The 25,779-nt window shown below is 48.2% G+C and overlaps 1 protein-coding gene across 1 annotated transcript in view; it reads left to right on the plus strand.

The window, feature by feature from the left end:
• The first annotated feature begins 8,256 nt into the window (after window positions 1–8,256).
• The window catches only part of CTNNBL1 (catenin beta like 1), a 111,182-nt gene continuing 93,659 nt past the window's right edge, over window positions 8,257–25,779 (plus strand). Inside the window, 1 exon segment of the mRNA XM_087959024.1 lies at window positions 8,257–8,487. Coding sequence (XP_087815150.1) covers window positions 8,257–8,487 — 231 coding nt within the window.

Here is a 25,779-nt window from a genome sequence, read left to right on the forward strand (position 1 = left end):
GGGCTGGTGGGGTGCGGAGGGGGGCAGAAACGGGACCCCCCTGTTCCTAGGCCAGCCCCTTCCCCTGCTTTGCAACCCTCTCTGGATTCCTACCGGCGTTTCCATGCTCCTCCATCCTCCCATCTTTAGTAAACGTTCTCTCGAGCTCTTCCAATTTCTTTTTTCTTAAAAAAAAAAAAACCTCCCCCTTTACTGACATCTAATTTATGTGGAGCTATTTGCATGTCGTGCAGTTTCATTAAGCGGTGCTTTTTCCACCCCCACCCCGTCCATAAACCATCTTCAGAACACAATTGGGGCTTAAATGGAAGAGCTGGGAAAATGGAAATGATTGGCGCCAGAAGGAAATCCACTCGGTGTCTTGAGAAAACGGGATTGAAATGCCTTTGCCCTCCTCCCGTAGCATCTCTGGGCTGCAGCTTCCAAGGGAACTTCCGCCCGTCACCTGTGCCCTGGTCATCTCGGGGGGATGACTGCAATGCACTCCATAGGGGGCTACCCTTGAAGAGTATTTGGGAGCCCTTTTACGTCGTGCAACTCGGCCTTGGTTGCAGCTGGGGGTCCCCGGGAAACAGCAGTGCTAATGATGGAACTTCATCTGGGCTGTTTTTCTTCTCCGGAGAGGGGAGATTTGTGGAGCTCATTTTCTCCAGCTGCATCCTCCTCTTCCCTTCCCTCCCCTCCTCCTCCTCCTCCTCCTTTCTGGCTCCCGCCTCCTCTTTCTTCTCCTCCTGCATTTTATCAATCCCAGTGGTGGGATTCAAATTTTTTTACTACCGGTTCTGTGGGCGTGGCTTGGTGGGCGTGGCATCGCTTGGTGGGCGTGGCTTGGTGGGCATGGCATGGCGCTTGGTGGGCGTTGGTGCGTGGCATGCTTGGGGCGGGCTTGGTGGGCATGGCATGCTGGGGGTGGGGTGGGCGTGGCTTTGCTGGGCATGGCTTGGCATGGCACGCTGCGTGGGGCGGGCATGGCATCGCGGGGCGTGGCTTGGTGGGTTGGCATCGCTGGTGGGCGTGGGCATGGCATCGCTTGGTGCTGGCATGGCATCGCGGTGGGCTGGCGTGGTGGGCATGGCATCGCTTGGTGGGCGTGGCTTGGTGGGCATGGCATGCTGGTGGGCGTGGCTTGGTGGGCATGGCATGGGCATGGTGGGCATGGCATCGCTTGGTGGGCGTGGCTTGGTGGGCATGGCATTGCTGGGCTTGGTGGGCATGGCATCGCTTGGTGGGCGTGGCTTAGTGGGCATGGCATTGCTTGGTGGGCGTGGCTTGGTGGGCATGGCATCGCTTGGTGGGCGTGGCTTGGTGGGCATGGCATCACCGGTGGCGTGGCTTGGTGGGCATGGCATCGCTTGGTGGGCGTGGCTTGGTGGGCATGGCATCACCGCGTGGCTTGGTGGGCATGGCATCGCTGGTGGGCGTGGCTTGGTGGGCGTGGCATCGCTTGGTGGGCGTGGCTGGGGCATGGCATCACTCGGTGGCGGGTTTAGTGGGCATGGCATCGCTTGGTGGGCGTGGCTTGGTGGGCATGGCATCGCTGGGGGGTGGCTGGGGGCATGGCATCGCTGGTGGGCGTGGCTTGGTGGGCGGCACGCTTGGTGGGCGTGGCTTAGTGGGCATGGCATCGCTGGTGGGCGTGGCTTGGTGGGCATGGCATCGCGGGGCGTGGCTTGGGGGCGGCAAGGGAAGGTTACTGCAAAATCCCCCTTCCCTCCCCACCCCACTGACCTGCTTTCCAGCTCCATTCTCCTGCAGGGCAACCAAAGGAGACCCAGCTGATCAGCTGGGATTTGGGAGGCAGGGAAGAGGTGGGGTTGGTGGGGCCAGTCAAACGTGGCATTTGCCAGTTCTCTGAACTACTCAAAATTTCCGCTACCGGTTCTCCAGAACTGGTCAGAACCTGCTGAATCCCACCTCTGGTCTATCTATATCTATCTATCTTTTTCTATATCTATCCTCTATCATCTGTCTCTATATCTATCTGTTTCTCCATATCTGTCTGTCTGTCTGTCTATATCATCTATCTGATTTTTAATCCATCTTTATAAGTAACTCAAGGTGGTGAACAAATCCCCCTCCCTTCTAGTACTGATGATGTTACCTACTTGGGTCATGAAACATCTCCCAAGAAAACAACCCAGCTCAGAGAGCATCGAGGACCTTACAGCCCTCTTCCTCCTCTTCTTCCTCCTCCTCTTCCTCTTCCTCCTCCTCCTCCCTTCTGGCACTGATGATGTTATCTACTTGGGTTATGAAACGTCTGCAAGAAAACAGCCAAGCTCAGAGAGCACCAGGGACCCCACAATCGACCTCGAGCTACAAATATTTTCCTTTATTGTGCTAAATGTGCCCCTGGGTCTTCCTGCACCCCCTCCCCCAAGGGCACAACCCACCATTCAAGTCCAGAGCCACCTGAGGGGGTCCAGAGGCCTTATCTCTTCCAGCACTGCTGAAGTTCCCTCGTTGGGTCATGAAATGTCTGTAAAAAAACTACCAAGCTCAGAGAGCACCAAGGACCCCACAGTCCTCCTCCCCATCCTCCTCCTCCCCCCTCCTCCTCTTCCTCCTCCTCTTCCTTCTCCCTCCTCCTCCTCCTCCTCCTCCTCCTCCTGTCCAACCCCTCTCCCTGATGATATTCCCTAGTTTGGGTCATGAAACCCTGTAAGGAGACCACCCAGCTCAGAGAGCACCAAGGGCCCCAGTCCTCCTCCTCCTCCTCCTCCTCCCCTCTCCACAAGGCCCCCTCCCTTCTAGCCCTGACGATGTTCCCTAGTCGGCTCACGAAAGAAAGCATCCAAGCTCAGAGAGCACCAAAGACCCCCACACTCCTCCTCTTCCTCCTCCTCCTCCTCCTGTTTGGAACAATCTGGGTGGGGCTGGGGGTCTCTGTCAGGAAATTACAGATGCTTTTAATTTGGGGCTCCCTTCCAGGCAGACACCCCCCGCCGAGATAACCCTGCAGGCTCATCAGGCAGCCGGAGGGATATCTTTGTTGGCGGGGATGTTCTACACGGCGTTGTGCAGGGCTTCAGACAATGGGCTTTTCATCGCAAGCTCTCTGAGCTCAAACAATGAAGTTTTGCTTATCGTCGGATTAGATTTGGCTGCAAATGAAATTCATTTCTCGGGGCCTTTTGTTAGCTCCGAGGCTGCGTTTCTCTTTCCATGAACGGTGGGTGAAGCAGGGTGGGGGGGAACCTCGCTTGCCCAAACCGGGAGGTGGACATCCAAATAAATTTGATAAAAAAAGAGAGGTGGTCCCCGATTTAGAACCATTTCCACTCGCTCAAAGTTACGACGGCACTGAGAAAAGTGCCTTATAACATGGGAACTATGCTATAAACGGTTAAATGACAGATACTGAGGTTAGAGGAGGGGAATTAAGTGAAACATGGTTTGTAGGAGAAAGAAAAACAGATGAGTAAATATTTCTGACAGTTATATAATCAATATTATAAAGGAAGATAATATATGTGATAATATGATGGATGTTATCGCATATTAGGTTATATGTATGTATGTATGTACATATATGTGGGTGTGGGTGGGTGTTTTCTTATGTTTTCGCGGGTATTTATATGTATGTTGTTTCGGTTTCTTTGGGTATTTTCCCACAACTTAATATTTGTGCTTTTATTATAGCGACATTTCGGCAGAATCTCATCTTAAAAAGAACCCAATACACAAGCCTGAGGATGGCAGATGAGATTCTGCCGAAATGTCGCTATAATAAAAGCACAAATATTAAGCCGTGGGAAAATACCCGAAGAAACCTAAATAACATACATACATACATACATACATGCAGGTCTTGGTGTGTTCGGGGCTTTTCCCGTGTAAGATTGAGAGTATCTTGGTGATGTTTCGACGAGGTCCCACTCGCCATCTTCAGGCTGGTGCTTTCGGCTTTGTGCTTTTGCGAGCAAAGCATGATCGGAGCTGCCGTCTCTCTATATATACTGGTGGGGAGTTTGGCTGTGTTGTCATTTCTTGATTGGTTGGTGGAGTTGATGCTTGAAGATTGGCTGGCTTTTTCGTAAGAACATGTGCGGCTGAGGTATTGGCTGTGTGTCTATCCGCCTCCTGTGTTGTAACGACCTGGATAATGGGCTGTGTGATGACCTTCTGAGTTCTTTTGTTGTGACATCCTGGGTCTTGTGCTGTAATCTCCTGGTTCATTGGCTGTATTGTAACATCCTGACGTTTTGTGGTGTAACCTCCTGAGTTCCATGATGTGATATCCTGAGCGGGTGGCTGTGATGTGACGTTCCGGGTTTTGGTTTGGTTCCGAGTTTGAGGCATGGATATGTGTTCATAGCGTGTATCCGTTTGCTTGGTTTGGGGGGACAAAGATGTTTCTATGTTAACAGCTTGGACACCTAGAGAGCACACTGCTCAACATAGAAAGGAAATGTATGATACAAAACAATAAAAAAATATTTTGTAAAAAAAATGAAAACCAAATAAATAAATAAATAAATAAAAGTGACTTATAGCCGTTTCCCCACTTAACCGTTGCAGTGGTAGGATTCATTTTTTTTTTACTACCGGTTCTGTGGGTGTGTCTTGGAGGATGTGGTGGGCGTGGCTTGGTGGGTGTGGCAGGGGAAAGATACTGCAAAATCCCCCTTCCCTCCCTGCCCCATAACCTGCTTTCCAGCTCTGTTCTCCTGTGCAGGGCAACCAAAGGAGACCCAGCCAATCAACTGTGGGCGTGGCTTGGTGGGCGTGGTGTTCTGTGGGTGTGGCTTGGTGGGCAAGGCAGGGGAAGGTTATTGCAAAATCCCCCTTCCCTCCCCCACTCCACTAACCTGCTTTCCAGCTCCGTTCTCCTGTTCAGGGCAACCAAAGGAGACCCAGCTGATCAGCTGGGACTCAATGGGAGGCGAAGAATAGATGGGGTTGGTGGGGCCAGTCAGAGGTGGGATTGGCCAGTTCTCCAAACTACTCAAAATTTCCGCTACCGGTTATCTCACCTAGAGCCATTGCCACATTCCCACGGTCACATGATCCAAATCCGGCCCTTGGCAACTGGTTCATATTTACGACGGTCGCCGTGTCCCGCTGGTGCTACGTGATCCTCTTCTGTGACCTTCGGATCAACAGGAGCCGACCTGGAAGCCAGATTTACTTCACCACCATGTGACTAACTTAACGGCCGTGATTCATTTAATGACCGCGGCAAGAAAGGCCACGAAAGGGCCCAGAAGCTCCCTTCACAAATGTCTCGCTTAGCAGCAGAAATCTAGGGCTCAACTGTGGTCGTAAGGCAAGGACTATCCATGAATGCAAACACAATGTGCCTCTCGCTGCAGCCGCTTCTGCAGGCGGAGCAAGCAGGGTGGCACCAGGAAGGCTTGATCGGTTGGCAAAGGGTCCAACCATGGCAAGATCAGGCCGCCTCCGAGCACAACCAGGATCCTGCCAACCTCCATAAGTTCCGTGAATGGAGAATATTTGTGGCTCAGGGTTGAACCGAGGGGTCCCTGGGGGTCTCTGAACTTGGATGTTTTCTTGCAGACCCAAAGGTGCTTTTTTTTTTCAGGAGTCAACTGGACTTTCTTGCTTTTTTTTGGAAGACATTTTGCTTCTCATCCAAAGAGGCTTCTTCAGTTCTGATTAGCTGGTGGGGAATGGAAGGATGTATACTCCTTGCAGACAGAGCTGGTCATTTGCATCCTTTTAGAGGGTCCTTGAGGCCACTGTGTGGGGGGGTGTTATCTGTGTCTTCAGGGTCACCTGAGTGTTGCAAATGGTTCCTGTAGTCTGCAATTTTCCTCACTGGAAATCCATTCTTACTCCCACGCCTTCCAAAAGGTGTTAATCCCAAGCTGCATAGCTAAAAGTCTGTAGAAACCCTATTGACTTTTTCATGCAGGTTTTTTTTTCATGATCTAACTAGGGAGCCTCCATGTTCCATGCTTCCCCAAGGCTAGGGATAATGGGTTCTTGGGTTGCAGACATGCCCCCTCCTTTCTCGCTTTGGGGCAACTGGCACACAGCTTGGTGTATGCACTGGCTGGGATCCTACAACAAGAAAACCTGGGCAATTTGTGGGTTGCGCACATCAGGCCGTGCTGGGAAGTCAGAGAAATGTTACGTTTTGGGAACCTGGATGCCGGATATCCAGGGAACGCAGGCAGGGAAAGAAAAATAATATTCCAGCATGGCCACATCATGATCTAAGCCAGGGGTCCCCAAACTTGGCAACTTTAAGATTTGTGGACTTCAACTCCCAGAATTCTCCAACCAGCAGAAGTCCACAAGTCTTAAAAGTTGACAAGTTTCGGGGTAAGAACATATGTTGTAAGTCATGGACATCCTGCAGTGCTTGTTGCCAAGTTTGGAGACCTCGGATCTAAGCTAGTGTTTCCCATCCTGAATGATTTTAAGAGGCGTGGACTTCAGCTCCCAGAATTCTCCAGCCAGAATTGAGGTCCACACCTCTTAAAATTGAACAATGTGGGTTTAAGCCTGGGGGAAGAGGTCCAACCTTGGGAATTTTGTAAGTCTTGAGGACTTCAACTACCATCAGCCACCTCCAGGGGTGAGCAGCCCTCTCGGAGGTGTTTCTGAAGGGGCTTTTGTGCTCTTCATTGCCCACGTGGCCTTTGGAACAAGAACTTTCAGGTTCTTTTATCTTTTTTTATCTTCTTTTATCTTTTCTTCTATCTATATAAAAGCGAAACACCCCTCAAGCATCATCACAAAATCTCCAGAATTCATAACTATGTTTATACTTATACCGGTTATCTTATAATCGCTTGACAAAATAAAATAAAATAAAATAAATCAATAGAATCATCAAACCTACAAACTTGAAATTTGTCATAAATTTGGCCCCTACGTTCCTCTAGGCTTCTAGGGCTCACTAAGGAAGGATTTTTCAAAATGACCATCAGAGCTTTAGTAGTTCCTATATTATCATTATTATTATTATTGTACACAAAAATGACAGTATACACAGCAGACGAGATAACTATGCTGGGTTTTATAACACAAATCACTAGTCGAACATTTCCCAGGTGTTTAGGACTGTGTGATGTATCGGCGGATTATGCGAGCAGATCCCAGTAAGGTGGCCTTCTGCAGCTGACCAAGGGTGATCTTGTCAGCGCCAATTGTTTTTAAGTGCTTGCCTAGGTCTGTAGGCACAGCAGCACCCAATGTGCCCAGTACCACTGGAACCACCTGAACTGGTTTATCCCAGAGTCTCTGCAGTTCGATTCTCAAGTCCTGATACCTGGTGACTTTTTCAAGTTGTTTCTGGTCGATTCTGCTATCACCAGGTATGGCCATGTCGACGATCAACACTTTTTTCTTCTCCACAATCGTGATATCCGGGGTATTGTGTTCCAGAACTTTGTCAGTCTGTATCTGGAAGTCCCACAGTAGTTTTGCATGCTCATCTTCGACCACTTTTTCAGACTTATGATCCCACCAGTTCTTTGCTACAGGCAGATGGTAGTTGTGACACAAGTTCCAGTGGACCATCTGAGTGACTGTGTTGTGACGTTGTTTGTAGTCAGTCTGAGCGATTGTCTTGCAACAGCTCAGTACGTGATTGATGGTTTCGTCCACTTCTTTGGATGAAACCACTGATCACATACTGAGCTGTTGCAAGACAATCGCTCAGACTGACTACAAACAACGTCACAACACAGTCACTCAGATGGTCCACTGGAACTTGTGACGTTGTTTGTAGTCAGTCTGAGCTATTGTCTTGCAACAAATTATTATTAATATTATTATTATTATTATTATTATTATTATTATTATTATTATTATTATTATTATTATTATTATTATCTTTTTTGAAATTCAAAATATTAAAGGTCAAGGAGCAATTAACCAGTGGAACTGCTTGCCACCAGAAGTAGTAAATGCTCCAACACTGGAGGCTTTCAAGAAGAGACTGGACAGCCATTTGCCTGAAGTGATGAAGGGTTTCCTGCCTGAGCAGGGGGTTGGACTAGAAGACCTCCAAGGTCCCTTCCAACTCTTCTATTCTATTCTATTCTATTCTATTCTATTCTATTCTATTCTATTCTATTCTATTCTATTCTATTCTTAATAAGCTGCATTTTCTCAGATATACATTTCTTCATTTCTAAGCTGCATCCCCGGAAGGGGGGGGCGGGAGGGAGGGAGGAAGAACACCCCACAATCTCCCCCTCCCCTCCCCGGTCAGCTCCTGGCCTGCCAAATCTGAGCTGCGCATCCAATCGGAGAACTACAGCTCTCCCAAAAAATTCGATGCGCTCCTATTGCCGTATTTACGGGCCAGCCGCTCTAAAGCAGAGCTTTACTACGGCGGCGGGGCGTCCCAACCGGCGGCGCCGTGCTTTACGGCGGAAGGTCCAGCCTGGCCGCCTCCCGAGTAAAAAGGGGGTGAGGAGAAGGGCGCTTTACGGCAACTCGCGACCTTTCGCGACACTCGGCGGCGGGAGCGGCGGCCATGGACGTGGGGAGCTGCTCAACTACCAGGTGAGGCGGCGGCGGGGGTGGGGGGCGTCCGGTTTTGTGGGGGTGGGGTGTCCCAGAACGGGGATGTCGCTGGGGCTGATGGGAGTTGTGGTCCAGCGGGGCAGCCGGTGAGACTCCCCGCCACGAGAAATTGGGGTGGTGGTGGGGGCGGGGGATCGCCTCGTGGTCTCCCATCCACGGCAAAGCCTCAAAAGGTGGGCAGGGGGCTCCTCCACTCCCCCGCCCGAAGCATCTACTAGGTCGGGGGGCTCAGGAGGAGAAGGGGCAAAACTGTGCACCCCTCCTCCGTCCCCGCCCTTTTGACTGAAATGAGGGGGAGGCGGGGCCTCGTCTTCCCCCAGAGCCCCCTGCTTTGCTCCCCTCGCCCCCTTCCGCCCCCCCCAAGGCTGGGCTGGGCTTTAACCGAAATGCAGGTCTTTTGAACTCTACTTCATCATCATCAGAATAATAATAATAATAATAATAATAATAATAATAATAATAATAATAATAATACCATTAATACCAATACTACTAATAATAATACTGATAATACCAATACTAATAAGAATACCAATACTAATTAATAATATCAATACTAATAATACCAATACCAAATAATAATAATAATAATAATAATACCAATACTAATATTACCAATAATAATAGTTAATAATAATACCGATAATACCAATAGTAATAAGAATAATACCAATTAATAATAATAATACCAATACCATTAATACCAATACTACTAATAATAATACCGATAATACCAATACTAATACCAATACCAATTAATAATAATAATAATACCAATAGTAATAAGAATACCAATACCAATTAAAATTAACAACAACAACAACAATAATAATAATAATAATAAATAATAATTAATAATAATAGCCTTTATTGGCATTGTACATCATGCATACAATGAAATTGGTTTAGCCTCCCCTGGTGGGATCCATAGCAGAGTTCACATTTATTTGTGAAGCTGTTCTGTTGTGTGTTGTGTGGTTGACTGGACGGGCCCAGGAAGGGCGGGGGGGGTGGTGGTCGTGAGGGAGACCCCAACAGAGGCCGGCCCCAATGGCCATTGGTCCAGGGAGGGGCAAGCAGGGGCCTTATGGGGTCCTTGGGGCTCTGTTTGAGCTTGGTGGCTTTCTGGCAGACCTTTCATGACCCAATTGGGGAACATCATCAGGGCTAGAAGGGAGTGGGGTGAAGAGGAGCAGAAGGAGAGAGAGGAGGAGGAATGATTGAGAAAAGGGACGAGGAGGAGGGGGGGAAGGAAGGGAGGGAGGGAGGAGAACTCTGGGGTCCTTGCTGCTCCCTAAGCTTGTCTGTTTCCTTGCAGACCTTTCATGACCCAACTAGGGAACATCATCAGGGCTAGAAGAGAGGGGGGATGTTAGGGGAGGGGGAGGAGGATGACGACTATATGGGGTCCTTGGGGTTCTGTGACCTTGGTGGTTTTCTTGCGGATGTTTCATGACCAGATAAGAATGGAATGGAATGGGGATAAATCGGGAGTAATAGAAATAGAAAAAACAGAATGCAGCTGGAAGGGACCTTGGAGGTCTTCTAGTCCAGCCCCCTGGTCAAGCAGGAAACCCTATCCCATTCCAGACAGATGGGTGTCCAGCTCTTGTTTAAAAAGCTCCAGGGACGGAGCAGCCACCACTTCTGAAGGCCAGTCACCCCACGGATTCATTGTCCTCACTGTTGGGCAGTTTCTTCTCAATTCCAGGTTGCTCTTCTCCTTGATTGGGGCTTTTTCATTTTTCATTTTTCATGATCCAAATAGCAAACATCATCGGTGCCAGAAAGAAGAAAGTCTTGGGGAGAGGAGGAGGCAGACTGTGGGGTCCTTGGGGCTCTCTGAGCTTGATGGTTTGATTGCAGACGTTTCCTGACCCTACTTGATAACATCATCAGGGAGGTTTGTAAGAGAGGAGGAGTCCTGTGGCTCTTTGGTGCTCTCTGAGGTTGGTTGTTTCCTTGCAGACGTTTCCTGACCCCACTAGATAACATCCCCAGTGCAAGGGGGCACTGGGGCTCCTTGTTCATAGATTTGAGCTCTCTTCCCAGGACCCCTAAGAGAAGCTGCCTCTCTTGCAGAGGTTGGAGACCTACAGGAGTCAAGGCCTCCCTGTGTCCCCCAACCCCTTTGAGGAGTAGGGAGGTATCGCCCTCACCACCCCCGTTTCATCCCCTGTTCCCTTCGGATGAGAAGATAGGAAAGGAGGCCCCGCTCCTTTGCAAGTGGGCCCATCCACCTTCTTGTATACACACACACACACACACACACACACCAGAGTACATAAAGAGACACCTGATTGTGGAGTTGTTACGCATGTTGAATGGGTTTAGTTTACCAGGACTAAGTCACACAGGGGGCTTCTGTTATACAGGGAGCCCTCAACGCCTGCAATGGAGGTCCTGCATACTGCAGGAGTCCAAAAGAGGGCTGTGAAAATATTTACAGACTCCTCACATCCCGGATATATAAACTGTTTCAACTCCCACCCTCAAAACGACGCTATAGGGCTCTGCACACCAGAACAACTAGACACAAGGGGAGTTTTTCCCCGAACGCCATCACACTGCTGAACAAATTATTCCCTCAACGCTGTCCAACTATTTACAAAATCTGCACTACTATTACCAATAAACTTCTCATCACTCCTTATCGCCCATCTCCTCCCACTTGTGACTCTATGACTGTAACTTTGTCGCTTGTATCCTTACGATTTATATTATTTCCTAGTATGATTTGATTGCTTATTGTGCCCTATGACTATTACTAAAAGTTGTACCTAATGATTCTCGACTCTTGACAAATGTATTTTTGCTTTTATGAGCACTGAGAGCATTTGCACCAAGACAAATTCCTTGTGGGTCCAGTCACACTTGGCCAATAAAGAATATTCTATTCTATTCTATTCTATTCTATTCTATTCTATTCTATTCTATTCTATTCTATTCTATTCTATTCTATTCTATTCTCTATCCCGTTCCTTCCATCCCATCCCATTCTATTTAAATTCTATTCCTATATCCTTCTATTCTATTGTACCCTATGACTATCATTAAGTGTTGGATCTGATGATTCTTGACTCTTGACAAATGTCTCTTTTCTTTTATGGACACTGAGAGCATTTGCACCCAGCAAATTTTGAGTGTCCAATCACACCTGGCCAATAAAGACTATCTAATTCCTATCTATCTATCTATCTATCTATCTATCATCTTCTAGCTATCTAGTATCCAATCTGCTATCTAATCTCTCTACTATGTCTATCTATTTATCTATCTAAGATCTATCTAAGGCTATCATCAATCCATCCAATCCATCTATCTATTATATCTATCTATCTATCTATCTATCTATCTATCTATCTCTATCTATCTATCTATCTATCTAATCTCTCTAGCTATGTCTATCTATTTATCTATCTAAGTATCTATCTATCTATCTATCTATCTATCTATCTATCTATCTATCTAATCTAATCTAATCTCTCTAGCTATGTCTATCTATCTATCTATCTATCTATCTATCTATCTATCTATCTATCTATCTAATCTATCTATATCTATCTCTATCTCTAATCTAGCTGTCTATCTATCTATCTATCTATCTATCATCTATCTATCTATCTATCTATCTATCTATCTATCTATCTATCTATCTATCTATCTCTAATCTCTCTATGTCTCTAATCTATCTATCTATCTATCTATCTATCTATCTATCTATCTATCTATCTATCTATCTCTAATCTCTATCTATCTATCTATCTATCTATCTATCTATCTATCTCTCTATCTATCTATCTATCTATCTATCTATCTATCTATCTATCTATCTATCTCTAATCTCTCTAGCTATGTCTATCTATCTATCTATCTATCTATCTATCTATCTATCTATCTATCTATCTATCTATCTATCTCTATCTATCTGTCTATCTATCTATCTATCTATCTATCTATCTCTAATCTCTGCTATGTCTGTCTGTCTTCATCTATCTATCTATCTATCTATCTATCTATCTATCTATCTATCTATCTATCTATCTATCTATCTATCTATCTATCTATCTATCTATCCGTGTCTGTCTGTCTGTCTATCTATCTATCTATCTATCTATCTATCTATCTATCTATCTATCTATCTATCTATCTATCTATCTATCTATCTATCTCTAATCTATCTATCTATGTCTGTCTGTCTGTCTGTCTGTCTGTCTGTCTGTCTATCTATCTATCTATCTATCTATCTATCTATCTATCTATCTATCTATCTATCTATCTATCTAAATGACTGCAAGAAAACAACCAAATTGAGCTTCAAGGACCCCTCAATTCTCCTCCTCCTTAACCTTCCAGCCTTGATGATGTTCCCTAGTTGGGTAATAAAATGTCTGCAAGAAAACAATCAAGTTCAAAGATCACTAAAGACAGCACCACAGTCTTCATCCTCCTCCTCCTCCTCCTCCTCCCCACAAACCCCACTCCCTTCTACAACTGATGATGTTCTCTAGTTGGGTCATATCCTATGACTATTATTAAGTGTTGGACCTGATGATTCTCGACTCTTGACGAATGTCTCTTTTCTTTTATGTGCACTGAGAGCATTTGCACCAAGACAAATTCCTTGTGTGTCCAACCACACTTGGCCAACAAAAAGAATTCATTCATTCCTTTATCGTGTTAAGTGGGAAATTTGTTAAGTGAGTGTTGCCCCATTTTACGGTTTTTCTCGCCAAACTTGTTAAGAGAATCACTGCTGTTAAGTGAGTCCCACGGTTGTTAAGTGAATCTGGCTCTCCCCTTGATTCTGCTTGTCAGGTGGTTGCAAAAGGGGATCCCACCCCCCGCCCCCCGGGACACTTGCAACCGTCATAAATGTGAGTCATTTGTCAAGCATCTGAATGTAAATCACATGACCAGGGAGATGCTGCGGTGGTGGTAAGTGTGAAAAATGGCCATAAGTCATTATTTTGAGTGCCGTTGTACCTTTCAAGCGTTACTAAATGAACTGTTGTAAATTGAGGACTTCCTGTACAGAGAGAGAGAGATTTAATCACTTAATCTTTCCAGGCCTTGAAAATGGAAGCGGGAGGAGATATGGGGTAGTTCTTGATTTAGTTCATTTAGTGACCATTTGAACCTGCAGTGGCACTGAAAAAAGTAATTGTTGACTCTTTTTCACACTTAACAACACTTGTCCCAAAGGAGCTTTCTCAGGAAGCAACTGGACTTTCTGTTTTTTTCTTTTCTTTTGAAGAGGTTTCGCTCCTCATCCCAGAAGCTTCTTCAGCTCTGACTGGATGGTGGGGAAGGGAAGGTTTGATGCTCCTTGCTGACAGCCGGTCATTTGCACCCTTTGAGAGGGTCCTTGAGGCCACTTGGAGGTTTTTCTGTGTCCTGAATGGTGCAAATGGGTGTGGGACTTTCTTGGCTCCAGGAGGTTTTCTGCAGATGTTTTCATGCATATATGGGTGTGGAGAAGGCTCCATACCTATTTGCACCCCTCAGGTGACCCCGAGGACCCAGAGAAAGCTCCAGGTGGCCTCAGCGACCCTCTAAAACAGGGGTGTCCAACCTTGGTAACGTTAAGCCTGGAGGACTTCAACTCCCAGAATCCCCCAGCCAGCTTTGCTGGCTGGGGGATTCTGGGAGTTGAAGTCCTCCAGGCTTAACGTTACCAAGGTTGGACACCCTTGCTCTAAAAGGATGCAAGGGACCAACTGTCTGCAAGGAGCATAAATCCTTCCTTTCCCCACTATCCTGTCAGAGTTGAAGAGGCTTCTTGGATGGGAAGTGAAACGTCTTCAAAGAAAAACCAGAAAGTTCCGTTGCCTCCTGAAAAAAAAAAAAAAAAAAAGCACTTGGAGGACTGAGAATCTTCCTAGATGCTCGCAATGATTGCCGCCTCCCCGTGGTCACGGGATCAGAATCCAGGTTCTCGGCAACTGACTCATAGTTACGACGGTTGCAGTGTCCCAGGGTCACGTCATCCCCTTCTGCGACCAGCAACGTCAGTGGGGAACCCAGATCCACTTCACAACTGTGTGACTAGCTTCAGTGATTCACTTAGCAGCCGTGGCAAGAAAAGTCGTGAAACGGGGTGGGGGGGGGGGCAAAACTCACTTTAACAACTGTCTCACTTTAACAACAGTTGAGCTCAATTGCGGCTGTAAGCCGAGGACCGCCTGTGTTCTAAGGCCTTGAAAATGGGAGCGCTAGGAGGCAAGGGGTGTGTATTTGATGACTGTGTACATATTTGAATTATGGACATATTTGATCTTGTTCGGCTTCCCCGCCTCTCTTGTTCGAAATGACTCTCTGTTTGCTCTCAGTCCTTTTCTTTTCGGTGGAGCCAAAGGTCTCCCTCGTTTAATCCCGGCAATAACTTGGAACGGCTGAGCAAATGTCTTTCTCTCGTGTTCCGCTTGTTCTAATTATAATAATTACATTCCTCTTATGAAGGGAAAGCAAGTTCAGCTAAAATATAGCGGCGTGTCATTTCCCCCCGCTTGACAGATAAAAATCAATTGCTAATTTGGAACACGGGTCTTTGCGGCGTCCCTTGTCCTTTTCTTGCACGCGATTGCTTCTTGCCCTCCTTCGAGCATCGCGGCTGGATTCCCGCCAAGATAAAAGAGAGCATCTAGAAGTATCTGTGATGCTAATTACGTGGGAATATCTCTGGAATCACTTCTCGAAACGCCGGCATCCTAAATTGCACATTCTGTATTTCCGTCCAGTGTGATATTTGCGCAGAGAAGGGTTAATCTGTTGGAGAAGACACGTCCAGTATGAATATAAGTAATTTATGATGAGCGATTTGTCCGTTTTGTAGAGTTTTTTTTTTCTTCCCCCCGCAAAGCCTTTTGTCTTTATTTGGCCAATTTTTCGCATTCGAAATGCCAGCCCGGCTCTAATGGAAGCTCCACTTGAGCCTCCTGGTATTTTCTGAAAACAAATGAGAATCGAATTGATTTTATTGCAACAATTTATATGCCTGAGGAGAATATAGACAGGGGATGCAATGGTGAAAAATGGTTCCGTCCTTTCCCCGGTTTCTTTGCCAGCCCGATTCTTCGTGAAACTGACCGGTCTCCTTTTCAGATCATCCAAACTGGCTGCCATTATTGGACCAGAAGCCTTGATTAAGGGGGCAAAGCACTCCCCCAACCCATGGGTAGAGGTTCTTCAGCAGCAGAATTTGGAAAAGTTGCAATTTTATTACATAATGCAGCAGGGAAGAGGAGATAATTTTTAGAATGGCTTTTTCGCAATTTGCCAAGAGGAATTAAAGAGGGGGGGAAAAAATCTGTGCCACAAAATCCGTCCGTTTCAGAATCTGAAGCATCCTCCAGGATTGGTGTTTTTAAGAGTTTCAAAAGAATCTGCTGTATCTAATGGAAGTGGAGCAGAATATTTGTAGCTCAGGATTGAATTCTGGGGTTCTTGGTGTTCTCTGGGCTGAGGCCTTTGGTACTCTCTGAGTTTGGGATTTTCTTTTAGATGCTTCATGACCCAACTAGGCAACATCATCAGTGCTTGAAGGGAAGGAGTTTGGAGAGAGGAGGGTGAGGAAGAGGACTGTGGGGTCCATGGTGCTCTCTGAACCGGGTGGTTTTCTTTTAGGTGTTTAATTACCCAACTAGGGAACAACATCAGTGCTAAGAGGAAGGGGGTTTGGAGAGAAGAGGAGGAGGAAAAGGACTGTGAAATCCTGGATGCTCTCTGAGCTTGGCTGTTTTCATGCAGATGTTTCATGACCCAATTACGGAACATCATCAGTGTTAGAAGGAAGGAGATTTGGAGGGGGGAGGAGGAGGAGGAGGAAGAAGAGGAGGAGGAGGACTGGGAGGTCCTTGGTGCTCTCTGAGCTGGGTGATTTTCTTGGAGACGTTTCATGACCTCACTAGGGAACATCATCAGTGTTAGAAGGGGGTTTTTTTGCAAACCAGCATCATCGACATGATGATGACGCTTCCTAGCTGGGTCATGAAACATCTGCAAGTCTGCAAGGGAAACAACCCAACTCACAGAGCCCCCAGGATTCCACTTCCGTGTATCTTGGCCTTGGCTTAGCCTGTGGTGTGAAGGAGGCCGTTGTGGTCCACAAATCACGTTTTACGGCTTCCGCGTGTTAAGCAACTCCGGGCTGTTCCAGTTTACTTAGCAGGTTAGTCCTCTGCATGAAATAACCCCCTCTCTCACACACAGGGTTTGCGGTGCCGGCGCGGAAGGCTTTTGTGAGACTGCAGTGTTTGTGGCACACACACACACGCGTGCACAGCCCATGGGGTCTTCAGGCTACCCCACCTGGGCAGCCTTTTCTGCCGATCTGCCAGGAAGTCCTCGTTCCCTTCGGTCCCCTCTTTGCCGCCAAAGGCAGGCGTCCTAAATCTAACGAATGTTTTTATAACAGCGTTCTGATCCATTTCTTCGCCCACAGCCGGGAGTCAAATGCTTGCAAATGCCTATTTGTCACCTGCATTTCAGGAGGGGAGGCCAAAAAACAACAACAACCCCAAGCTGGTTAAAGCCTTAGCCAGCATTGTTGGGGGAGGGGGAATTGTCCCTTAAAAGACATGTGGGGCTGCCATGATTTCCAACCAATCCTTCCATTATCCCGGGAACCTGGGCCTGGCTAGGAGCACCTGGGACGGGTCTGTTTGTTAGCAAAAGCGAAGCCAGCTGGGGTTGCACACAGAGCCACCTTTAAACCATGGTTTCCCAAATGGGTAAGTTTGCAACCTAAGGACTTCCAAGTCCCAGAAATCCCGAGGTAGCAAGTGCTGGCTGAGGCAGTCTGGGAATCGAAGCCCCCAAGTCTTAAAAGTAGCCACGGTTGGACAAGGTGAAGATTGGAGACTTCCGGTCAAGGAGTTAAGGTACCAGGCTAGAAATTGGGAGACGGCGAGTTCATATTCCACCTTAACCAGAAAAAAAAATGTTTGTGCTTCAGGGTTGAAGTGAGGGGTCCTTGCTTGTTTTCTTGCAAAACCTTTCATGACCCCACTAGGTAACATCATCAATCCTAGAAGGAAAACAAACAAGACCAATGCACCTCCCTTCTAGCACTGATGATGTTACTTAGTTGGGTCATGAAATGTCTGCAAGAAAACTATCAAGCTCAGAGAGCACCAAGGACCTCAGTCCTCCTCCTCCTCCTCCTCCTCCTCCTCCTCCTCCTCCCTTCTAGCATTGATGATGTTACTTAGCTGGGTCATGAAACGCCTAGAAGGAAACGACTCAACTCAGGGAGTGCAGTTCAATCCCGAGCTATGAATATTTTCTTCTATTGATGTCTTTCCCCCCACTTCTAATTTCGAGGGAAAACATTCATTTTTCACCTTTCATTGTTTCTTTAGGATTTTTCCCCCCCGTTTTGGACAAGGTGCTTTTGCCATTATGGATTGCCCTCTCATTTAATTCTAAGTACTTCTGATATAATTTGCATATGGCAGGGAAGACATTATAAAATGTAATACTGCGCCGTATTTCATCGCCCTCATTTCCCCCCCCCCCGCCGTTTGTACGGAAAAGGAAAATTGATTTTCCTCATAATTTTTTCTACCCGCTTTGGAAATGAAAGGCTCCTGCAGCGAGGGATTTGTATGGGGGGGTGGATGGGGGGAAGATGGCCTTTATTCAGGCCTCTTTCCAGTCTCTCTGGCCGTCCTGTTGGTCCTAGCGTAGAATTGTGGGGGTGGGGGTGGGGGGAGACCTTCCTTTCACAAGAGCTTCTGGGTTGGAAATGGATTTACTGCACTGCACCCGACCCTCTGGCTGCTGGCTGGGATTTGCTGTCTCTGCAGGGCAGGGCTGGTCAGAGGAGGGACCTGGCTGGAGGGAGGATTCCTGGTGGATTTCCAATCCCTTCTAGCACTGATGACGTTACTTAGTTGGGTCATGAAATGTCTGCAAGAAAACAGCCAAGCTCGGAGAGCACCAAGGACCCCACAGTCATCATCTTCCTCATCTTCCTCCTCCTCTTCCTCTTCTCCTCCTCTTTTCCTTTTCCTCCTCTTTTCTCCTCCTCCTCCTCCTCCTCCTCCTCCTCCTCCTCCTCCCTCCTGCTCCTCTTCCTGCTCCTTTTCCTCCTCCTCCTCCTTTTCCTCTTCATCTTTTTCTTCCTCCTCCTTCCTCCTCCTCCTTTTCTGCTCCTCCTCCTCTTCCACCTTTTCATCTTTTCTTCCTCCTCTTCCTCTTTCCTCTTTCTCCTCCTGTTTCTCCTTTTCCTCCTCTTTTTCTTCTTCCTCCTCCTCCTCCCTCCTGCTCCTCTTCCTGCTCCTCTTCCTCCTCCTCCTTTTCCTCTTCATCTTTTTCTTCCTCCTTCCTCCTCCTCCTCCTCCTCCTTTTCTGCTCTTCCTCCTCTTCCTCCTTTTCATCTTTTTCTTCCTCCTCTTCCTCTTTTACTCTTTCTCCTCCTCTTTCTCCTTTTCCTCCTCTTTTTCTTCTTCCTCCTCCTCCTCCTCCCTCCTGCTCCTCTTCCTGCTCCTCTTCCTCCTCCTCCTCCTTTTCCTCTTCATCTTTTTCTTCCTCCTCCTCCTCTTCTGCTCTTCCTCCTCTTCCTCCTCTTCCTCTTCATCTTTTTCTTCCTCCCTCTTCCTCTTTCTCCTCCCCCCTCCCCCACAAACCTCACTCCCTTCTAGCACTGACGATGTAATCTACCATCCTTGGAGAACACCAAGGACCCCACAGTCCTCCTCCTCCTCCTCCTTCCTCCTCCACTGCCCCCCTCCCTCCTAGCACTGACGATGTTACTTACGGTGGTTGGGGGAAATCGACCTTTTCCATGAAAACGGCCAAGCTCAGCCCCAGAGACGCCCCACAGTTCAACCTCTGAGCTACCACTCCTCTCTTCTCTCCGTAATTGCTTTTTTCTTTCCAATCTCTCTTCTCCAAACATTTAATCTGGGCTCTGCTTAATCAAACAGCCTCAGTGCCAGCCTTGGCTCCGCCCGGCCTGGGCAACCTGCCTCTGAATTCAGCCCTGAGTATTGATCGGAGGAGGTAAGGGGGCGGGGAGAAGCAGCAGAAAACACAATGATCCTGCCTGCCACACCTGGTGCTGTCCTGAGGGGCCAAAAATCCATCACCTTGGCAGTTCCAGAGAGAGCCCTGAGCCGATGGTTAAAGATTGTAGCTACCTTGCCCGGAAAGTTGGCTTTCTGGTGATATCCAGGGCCTCCGGGGTCATAGCCAACCTAGCTAGTTCAGGGGGTTCTCTTCCAGGATCCAATCTGGAGTCGGTCACCAGGACCAGAGGTCAAATCAGGATAGAGCTGGAAGGGACCTTTGAGGTCCTCTAGTCCAGCCCGCTGCTCAAGCAGCAGACAGTATACAATTCCAGACAAATGGCTGTCCAGTTGCTTCTTAAAAGCCTCCAGGGAGGGAGCAGCCACAACTTCTGGTGGCAAGCAGTGGCACTGGTTAATTGGTCTCACTGTTAAGAAGTTTCTCCTTATTTCCAGGTTGAATCTCTGCTTGGATCAGTTTCTGTCCATTATTCCTCGTCTGGCCTTCAGGTGCTTTGGAGAATAACTTGACCCCTTCCTCCTCCCTGTGGCAGCCCCTCAAATATCCGAAGGCTGCTATCCTGTCCCCCCTGGTCCTTCTCTTCCCTAGACCAGCCAGGCCCAGTTTCTGTAACCGTTCTTCGTGTGTTTTAGCCTCCAGTCCCCTCATCATCCTGGTTGCTCTTCTCTGCACTTTTTCTAGAGTCTCAACCTCTTTTTTATAGTGTGGTGACCAAAACTGGATGCAGGACTCTAGGGGTGGCCTTACTAAGGCTTTACAGAGTGGAACTAATACTTCTCATGATCTTGATTCTATCCCTCTGTTGTAGTTTGGTATCACCATTTTTATTCCGTCAATCATTCAGTATGCAGCTGGAAGGGACCTTGGAGGTCCTCTAGTCTAACCCACCGCTAGAGACCCTGTACCATTTCAGACAGGTGGCTACCCAGTCTTAGCCTGACCCCCACTCCTTTGTGGCAGCCCCTGAGATATTGGTAGACTGCTCTCATGTCCACCCCTACTTCTTCTTTTCAATCCCTGCAACCATTCTTGATATGTTTTCGCCTCCATTCCTCTCATCTCTCCTCCCCTTGGGGCTGGGCGGCCCAAAACATCAGCATTTCATGCCCTTCTCGTCCGCTGGCACTTGAGCTAGTAGACCTCATCTGTTTTGTAAAGCCAGCTCTGCCTCCTGTAAATCCAGTCTTTTGCTGGGTGGAGCCTCCTCCCCCCTTAACTCCCCTCTCCCAAGCCAAGTTTTCTGAAGAGGGAAAAACATTTGCTGCTCCAATAAAAGAGGGTATTTGTGCTTCGGAGTGGAATGATGGGGTCCTTGGGGCTCTCTGAGCTTTATTGCAGCTATTTCATGACCCAAGTAGGGAACATCATCAGTGCTTAGAGTAGGGCTTGTGGAGAGGAGGAGGAGGAGGAGGACTGTGGGGTCCTTGGTGCTCTCTTGCTTGTTCTCTTGCAGACTGTTGAGGTAATTCCCCGTTAGGAGAATGAGCGCATACAGGGAGACGTATTTGAGAGAAGTCTTTGAATAACACACACACAGCACACAGATACACTGTACAGTAAATGTAGGTTTTTTACTTTCAATAAAGGTTTAAGCAAAGTCCAAAATAAGCAATCCAAAAGTCATTCACAGGTAAAATCAGTCAGTTTTTCAATCCAGGGATAATCCAAATGTCAAATTCCACTGTCAAAAACAGTTCAGTATCAGACTTACATAAAATCCAGTAATATCAGTCAATTAGAAGAAATGGAGCAACGGCAATACTTTCCAACAGAAGGAAACAGAGATACACTCACACTCTCTTCTGAGACTCAGACTAAGACAAACCAGGTTTCTGGCTCCATCTTATGGCCGTTTGAGAAACCACACCCAATTACAGTTTTGCATTTTCTTAAAGTTACAGTTTCAAAATGTTTATCCTGGTTTATGTATTTCTAACCCAAATACCTGTTAGCTGACTTATATTCCTAACACAGACGTTTCATTGTCCAAGTAGGGAACACCCTCAGTGCTTAGAGTAGGGCTTGTGGAGAGGAGGAGGAAGCAGTAGTAGTAGTAGTAGTAGGAGGACTGCGGGGTCCTTGGGGCTCTCTTGCTTGTTCTCTTGCAGGCGTTTCATTGCCCAAGTAGGGAACACCCTCAGTGCTGGAAGGGGAGTGGGGATGGTGGGGAGGAGGAGGAGGACTGTGGGGTCCTCGGTGCTCCCTGAGCTTGTTGGTTGATTTATTTATGTTTTGCCTTTTTTTTAGCCCCTCAACTTCCTCAGAGAGAAAGAGAATCTGGGGTTTTCTGGCAGACGTTTCACGAGGCGACTAGGGAACATCATCAGCGCTAGGAAGGAATGGGGGGATTTGTGGAGAGGAGGGAGACTGTGGTGGTCTCTGAGCGTAGGCGTTTTCTTGCAGACGTACCCAAACTAGGTCACGTCATCAGGGCACCCACCTAAGGTGGGCAACGGAAACGTCTGCAAGAAAAGAATCAGCTTCCCAGAGCACCAGGGAGCCCCCTCACCTTCCCCTCTGTTTTTTGGGAGTGCTGGAAACGAAGGGCCCCCCTCCTTCCTGTGCCTCCCGCCAAGGGCTCCCCCTCCTGCGCTCCCCATGCCTGCAAAAATGCCTTCCCTGGCCAGGGGCCGATGAATCTCCCTCCCAGCAGGCCAGCATCTTATAACAGATTAACAAGAGCCGGAAGGGACCTTGCAGGTCATCTAGTCGAACCCTCCCCCACCCCACCCACCCACCCAAGCAGGAGATCCTACACCCGTGGTGGCACATTTTCCAGGCTGTTTTCCGAGTCTTTGGGGGGCACTTTTTGGCTTGAAAAAACGGCCTGAAAACATACCCAGAGTGGCCAAAATACAGGCCATGTTTTGGGGGCTGTTTTCAGGCCAAAAACGGCTCGAAAAATGGGCTGAAAATGGCCAAAAGTGACCCCAAAAAACAGGTGTGCATGCCCCGGCCAGTTGGTCTTTGGTTTTCTGGCGCTCCGGCATGCTCATATGCGCGCACGCACGCACACGCACACACGCACACACACACAGGTGTTCTGCTTTGGGCACTCATTGCCGGAAAGGTTCGCCATCCCTGCCCTGCCCCCTTTCTGACCGATGGCTGTCCAGCCTCTTCTTGAAAGCCTCCAGGGATGAAACTCCTTCGCCTTAACTTTCCCATTTCCGAAATTGCAGGAGCCCAGGCGGCTTCCTCCTGGGGGCAGGGGGGCTGGCCAATCTGGGGCTGGGAGGGGAGGGGGCCTCCTTCTACCCAGGGGGGTCCCCCAAGGATTAAAAGCCTGCCTCGGAGTAGACCAGGCCCTGCTAGGGACTTCCAAACCGGGACACCTAATCAGGGGCTCTTCTCCTTGGACGGCTCAAGATTTTGCCTGCTGGCATCCAGAAAGGCCCCCCCCCGCCTTTCATCCTCCTGCAACGCACGGCTTCCCGGCACCATAGTGAACCGGGTTTATTTGCTTTTGCAGCCGGCATCTTCTTAAACAAGATTAAGGCAAGTGCGTTAATTCCTGCCCAAGTTCCTTGCGCCGCCCTCCTCCCAGATTCAGCCCTGCTGCGTTGGGCTGATGAGGCTGGAGTTTACCCGAGCTTTGCAACTCGGATTTTAAATTTTTTTTATTTTGCTGGAAGGAGCCTCTTCAAAGGACCCTTTTGGAGGCAGGGCGGTTGGTGAGGCGTGCACCATGGGGGAAATCCGGCAAAGGATGCCCACCGAGCACTTATCTATTTATGGCACGGTTTGTAAATCACCCCTCCACACCTCCAAAGGGAGGGGGAATATATATATATATAAAACACACACACACACACACACACACTGTGTTGCAGATATGCAAATCGCGAACGGAGCAAGCCGTTTTTAAAATATGCAGGATGCAAGAGGTTCCATTGGGAGAGCCGTCAAAAGCCAGCTTCGCCGCGGTCCACATGGGAGGGGGGTCCAGCAGGGAGGGGGCAGATTGTAGAGCGGTAGAGTAGAATAACTTTAGGGTCACTTCGAATGGACGCTAACCGGCGTCCATTAAAATGAAATTTCATTCGCGCTCGGCTTAGCCGTGGAAATGTTGGGGTCAAACGTGGTCATAAGTCAAAGACTGCCGGTGAGGTCATTGAACTTAGGCTGTCCTCGATGTATGGCCAATGGCTTAGTAGCCCCCTGGTGAAGTTCCAACAGGTGCCCTTGTCTTTTCAAGGACACATTTAAGACACACAAGGACTTCTAGGGACACATAAGGACGTGTAGGGACATAACATCCAAAGAGGTTGGATAACCCTTGGTCTGAAGTGGTGTAGAGTTTCCTGCCTAGGCAGGGGGTTGGACTAGAAGACCTCCAAGGTCCCTTCCAACTCTGTTATTCTATTCTATAACAGATAAACAGAATTGGGAGGGACCTCGTAGGTCATCTAGTCCAACCCTCCGCCCAAGCAGGAGACCCTACACCATTTCTGACCGATGGCAGTCCAGTCTCTTCTTGAAAGCCTCCAGCGTTGAAGCTCCCACAACTTCTGAGGGCAACTTCTGTTCCATGGGTGGATTGTTCTCACTGTCAGAAAGTTTCTCCTTATTTCCAGGTTGAATCTCTCCTTGGGTCAGTTTCCCTCCCTTGTTCTTTGTCCAGCCCCTGGATGTTTTAGAAAATAGCTTGACCCCCTTCTTCCTCCTCTCTGGGGCAGCCCCTCAAATACTGGAAGGCTGCTCTCCTGTCTCCCCTGGTCCTTCTCTTCCTTAGACTAGCCAGGCCCAGGTCCTGCAACCATTCATCATAAGTTTTAGTCTCCAGATAAAGACATCTAAGATATATAAGGACATATAGGGACACCTAAGGGCATGTCAGGACACATAAGGACACCAAAGGACCCTCCTATCCCAGGCACGAAAGGGGTTCCTTGGACATAGGGGGAAATGGTTGTCTGGAGCGTCTTTGGGGGCTGCATGGCTCTGTCAGGCTCGGCCATGCGTCCCCTTCCCCTCCTCCTCTGGCCCAACGCTGCTGCGTGAGGGGCTTGGATGCTCAGCTCAGTGGGAGAAGGCTCATTGCCCTCAATGGGAGGATTGAAGGCGATGGGAGGACATGCAGAGCCTGCCTGCAGGTCGGGGTGGGGGGTGGGGGCAGAGAGAGATGATGGAGCAGTTCGGGAGCCTGGTTTCCCCACTGGGCGGGTGGGGGGAGGGGCTCATTGGGTCCCCGAGAGTCGAGGTAAGCAGCCCCCGGGGGGAGGTGGCATGAACAAAATGTTCCCTGGGTTCTTTTTTTGAACCCCCTTTTCAAAAACCAACCAAAAAAGAAAAGAGAGAGAGAGAGAGAGAGGCCAAATACAGTTGTAGTCTATCTGCTTTTCTATGACATGAATGTGGGTCCCTGGGCTGTACAGTGTGAAAGGCAGTTTTCTGGCATTTTTTGTTTTCTGTTATGGTGTTTATTTTTGATACTTGCAAGGAGAAGAGGGTGGAGGGAAGGGAAGGGAGGAAGGAAGGAATACAAGAGATAAAGGAAAGAGTAGAACAGATGGACAGAAGGAAGGAAATTGAAACAGGAAGGAAGGAAGGGAAAAAGGGAAGGAAGATATAGAACAGATGGAAGGAGGGAGGGAGGGAGGGAGGAAAGGAACAGAAGAAGGTAAGGAAGGAAGGAAGGAATAGAACAGATAGAAGGGAGGGAGGGGAGAGATGAACAGAAGGAACCCAACCAGGCAGGCAGGCAGGAAGGGAATGGATGGATGGATGGATGGATGGATGGATGGATGGATGGATGGATGGATGGATGGAAGGAAGGATGGATGGATGGATGGATGGATGGATGGATGGATGGATGGATGGATGGAAGGAAGGAAGGATGGATGGATGGATGGATGGATGGAAGGAAGGAAGGAAGGAAGGAATGGATGGATGGAAGGAAGGAAGGAAGGAAGGATGGATGGATGGATGGAAGGAAGGGCTGGTTTTTCTAGGGTGCCAATGTGCTTGAACTTTCCCGGCATTGCAGATTAGTTGGTGGAGCTTTTCTTGCAGGGTGGGGGTCAGGGAGGTCTTTTCGGCCTTGGAGGACAAGCTGCTGCCCCTGACAAAGGAAGAAAGGAAGGGAAAGAAAGTAAAAGAAGGGAAAAAAAGAAGAGGAAAGGAAGTGTAGCAAATAGGGAAAAAAAGAGAAGAGAAAGGAAAGGAGGAAGAAGGAAGGAAGGAAAGGGGAAAGGGGAGGGAAATAGGCAGGAAAGAAAGAAAAAGAGGAAAGAA

This window comes from Notechis scutatus, chromosome 3 (genome assembly GCF_049901735.1).
Source record: "Notechis scutatus isolate UNSWTSFEM ecotype Mainland chromosome 3, rNotScu1.2, whole genome shotgun sequence".
In the NCBI taxonomy this organism is placed as follows: domain Eukaryota; kingdom Metazoa; phylum Chordata; class Lepidosauria; order Squamata; family Elapidae; genus Notechis; species Notechis scutatus.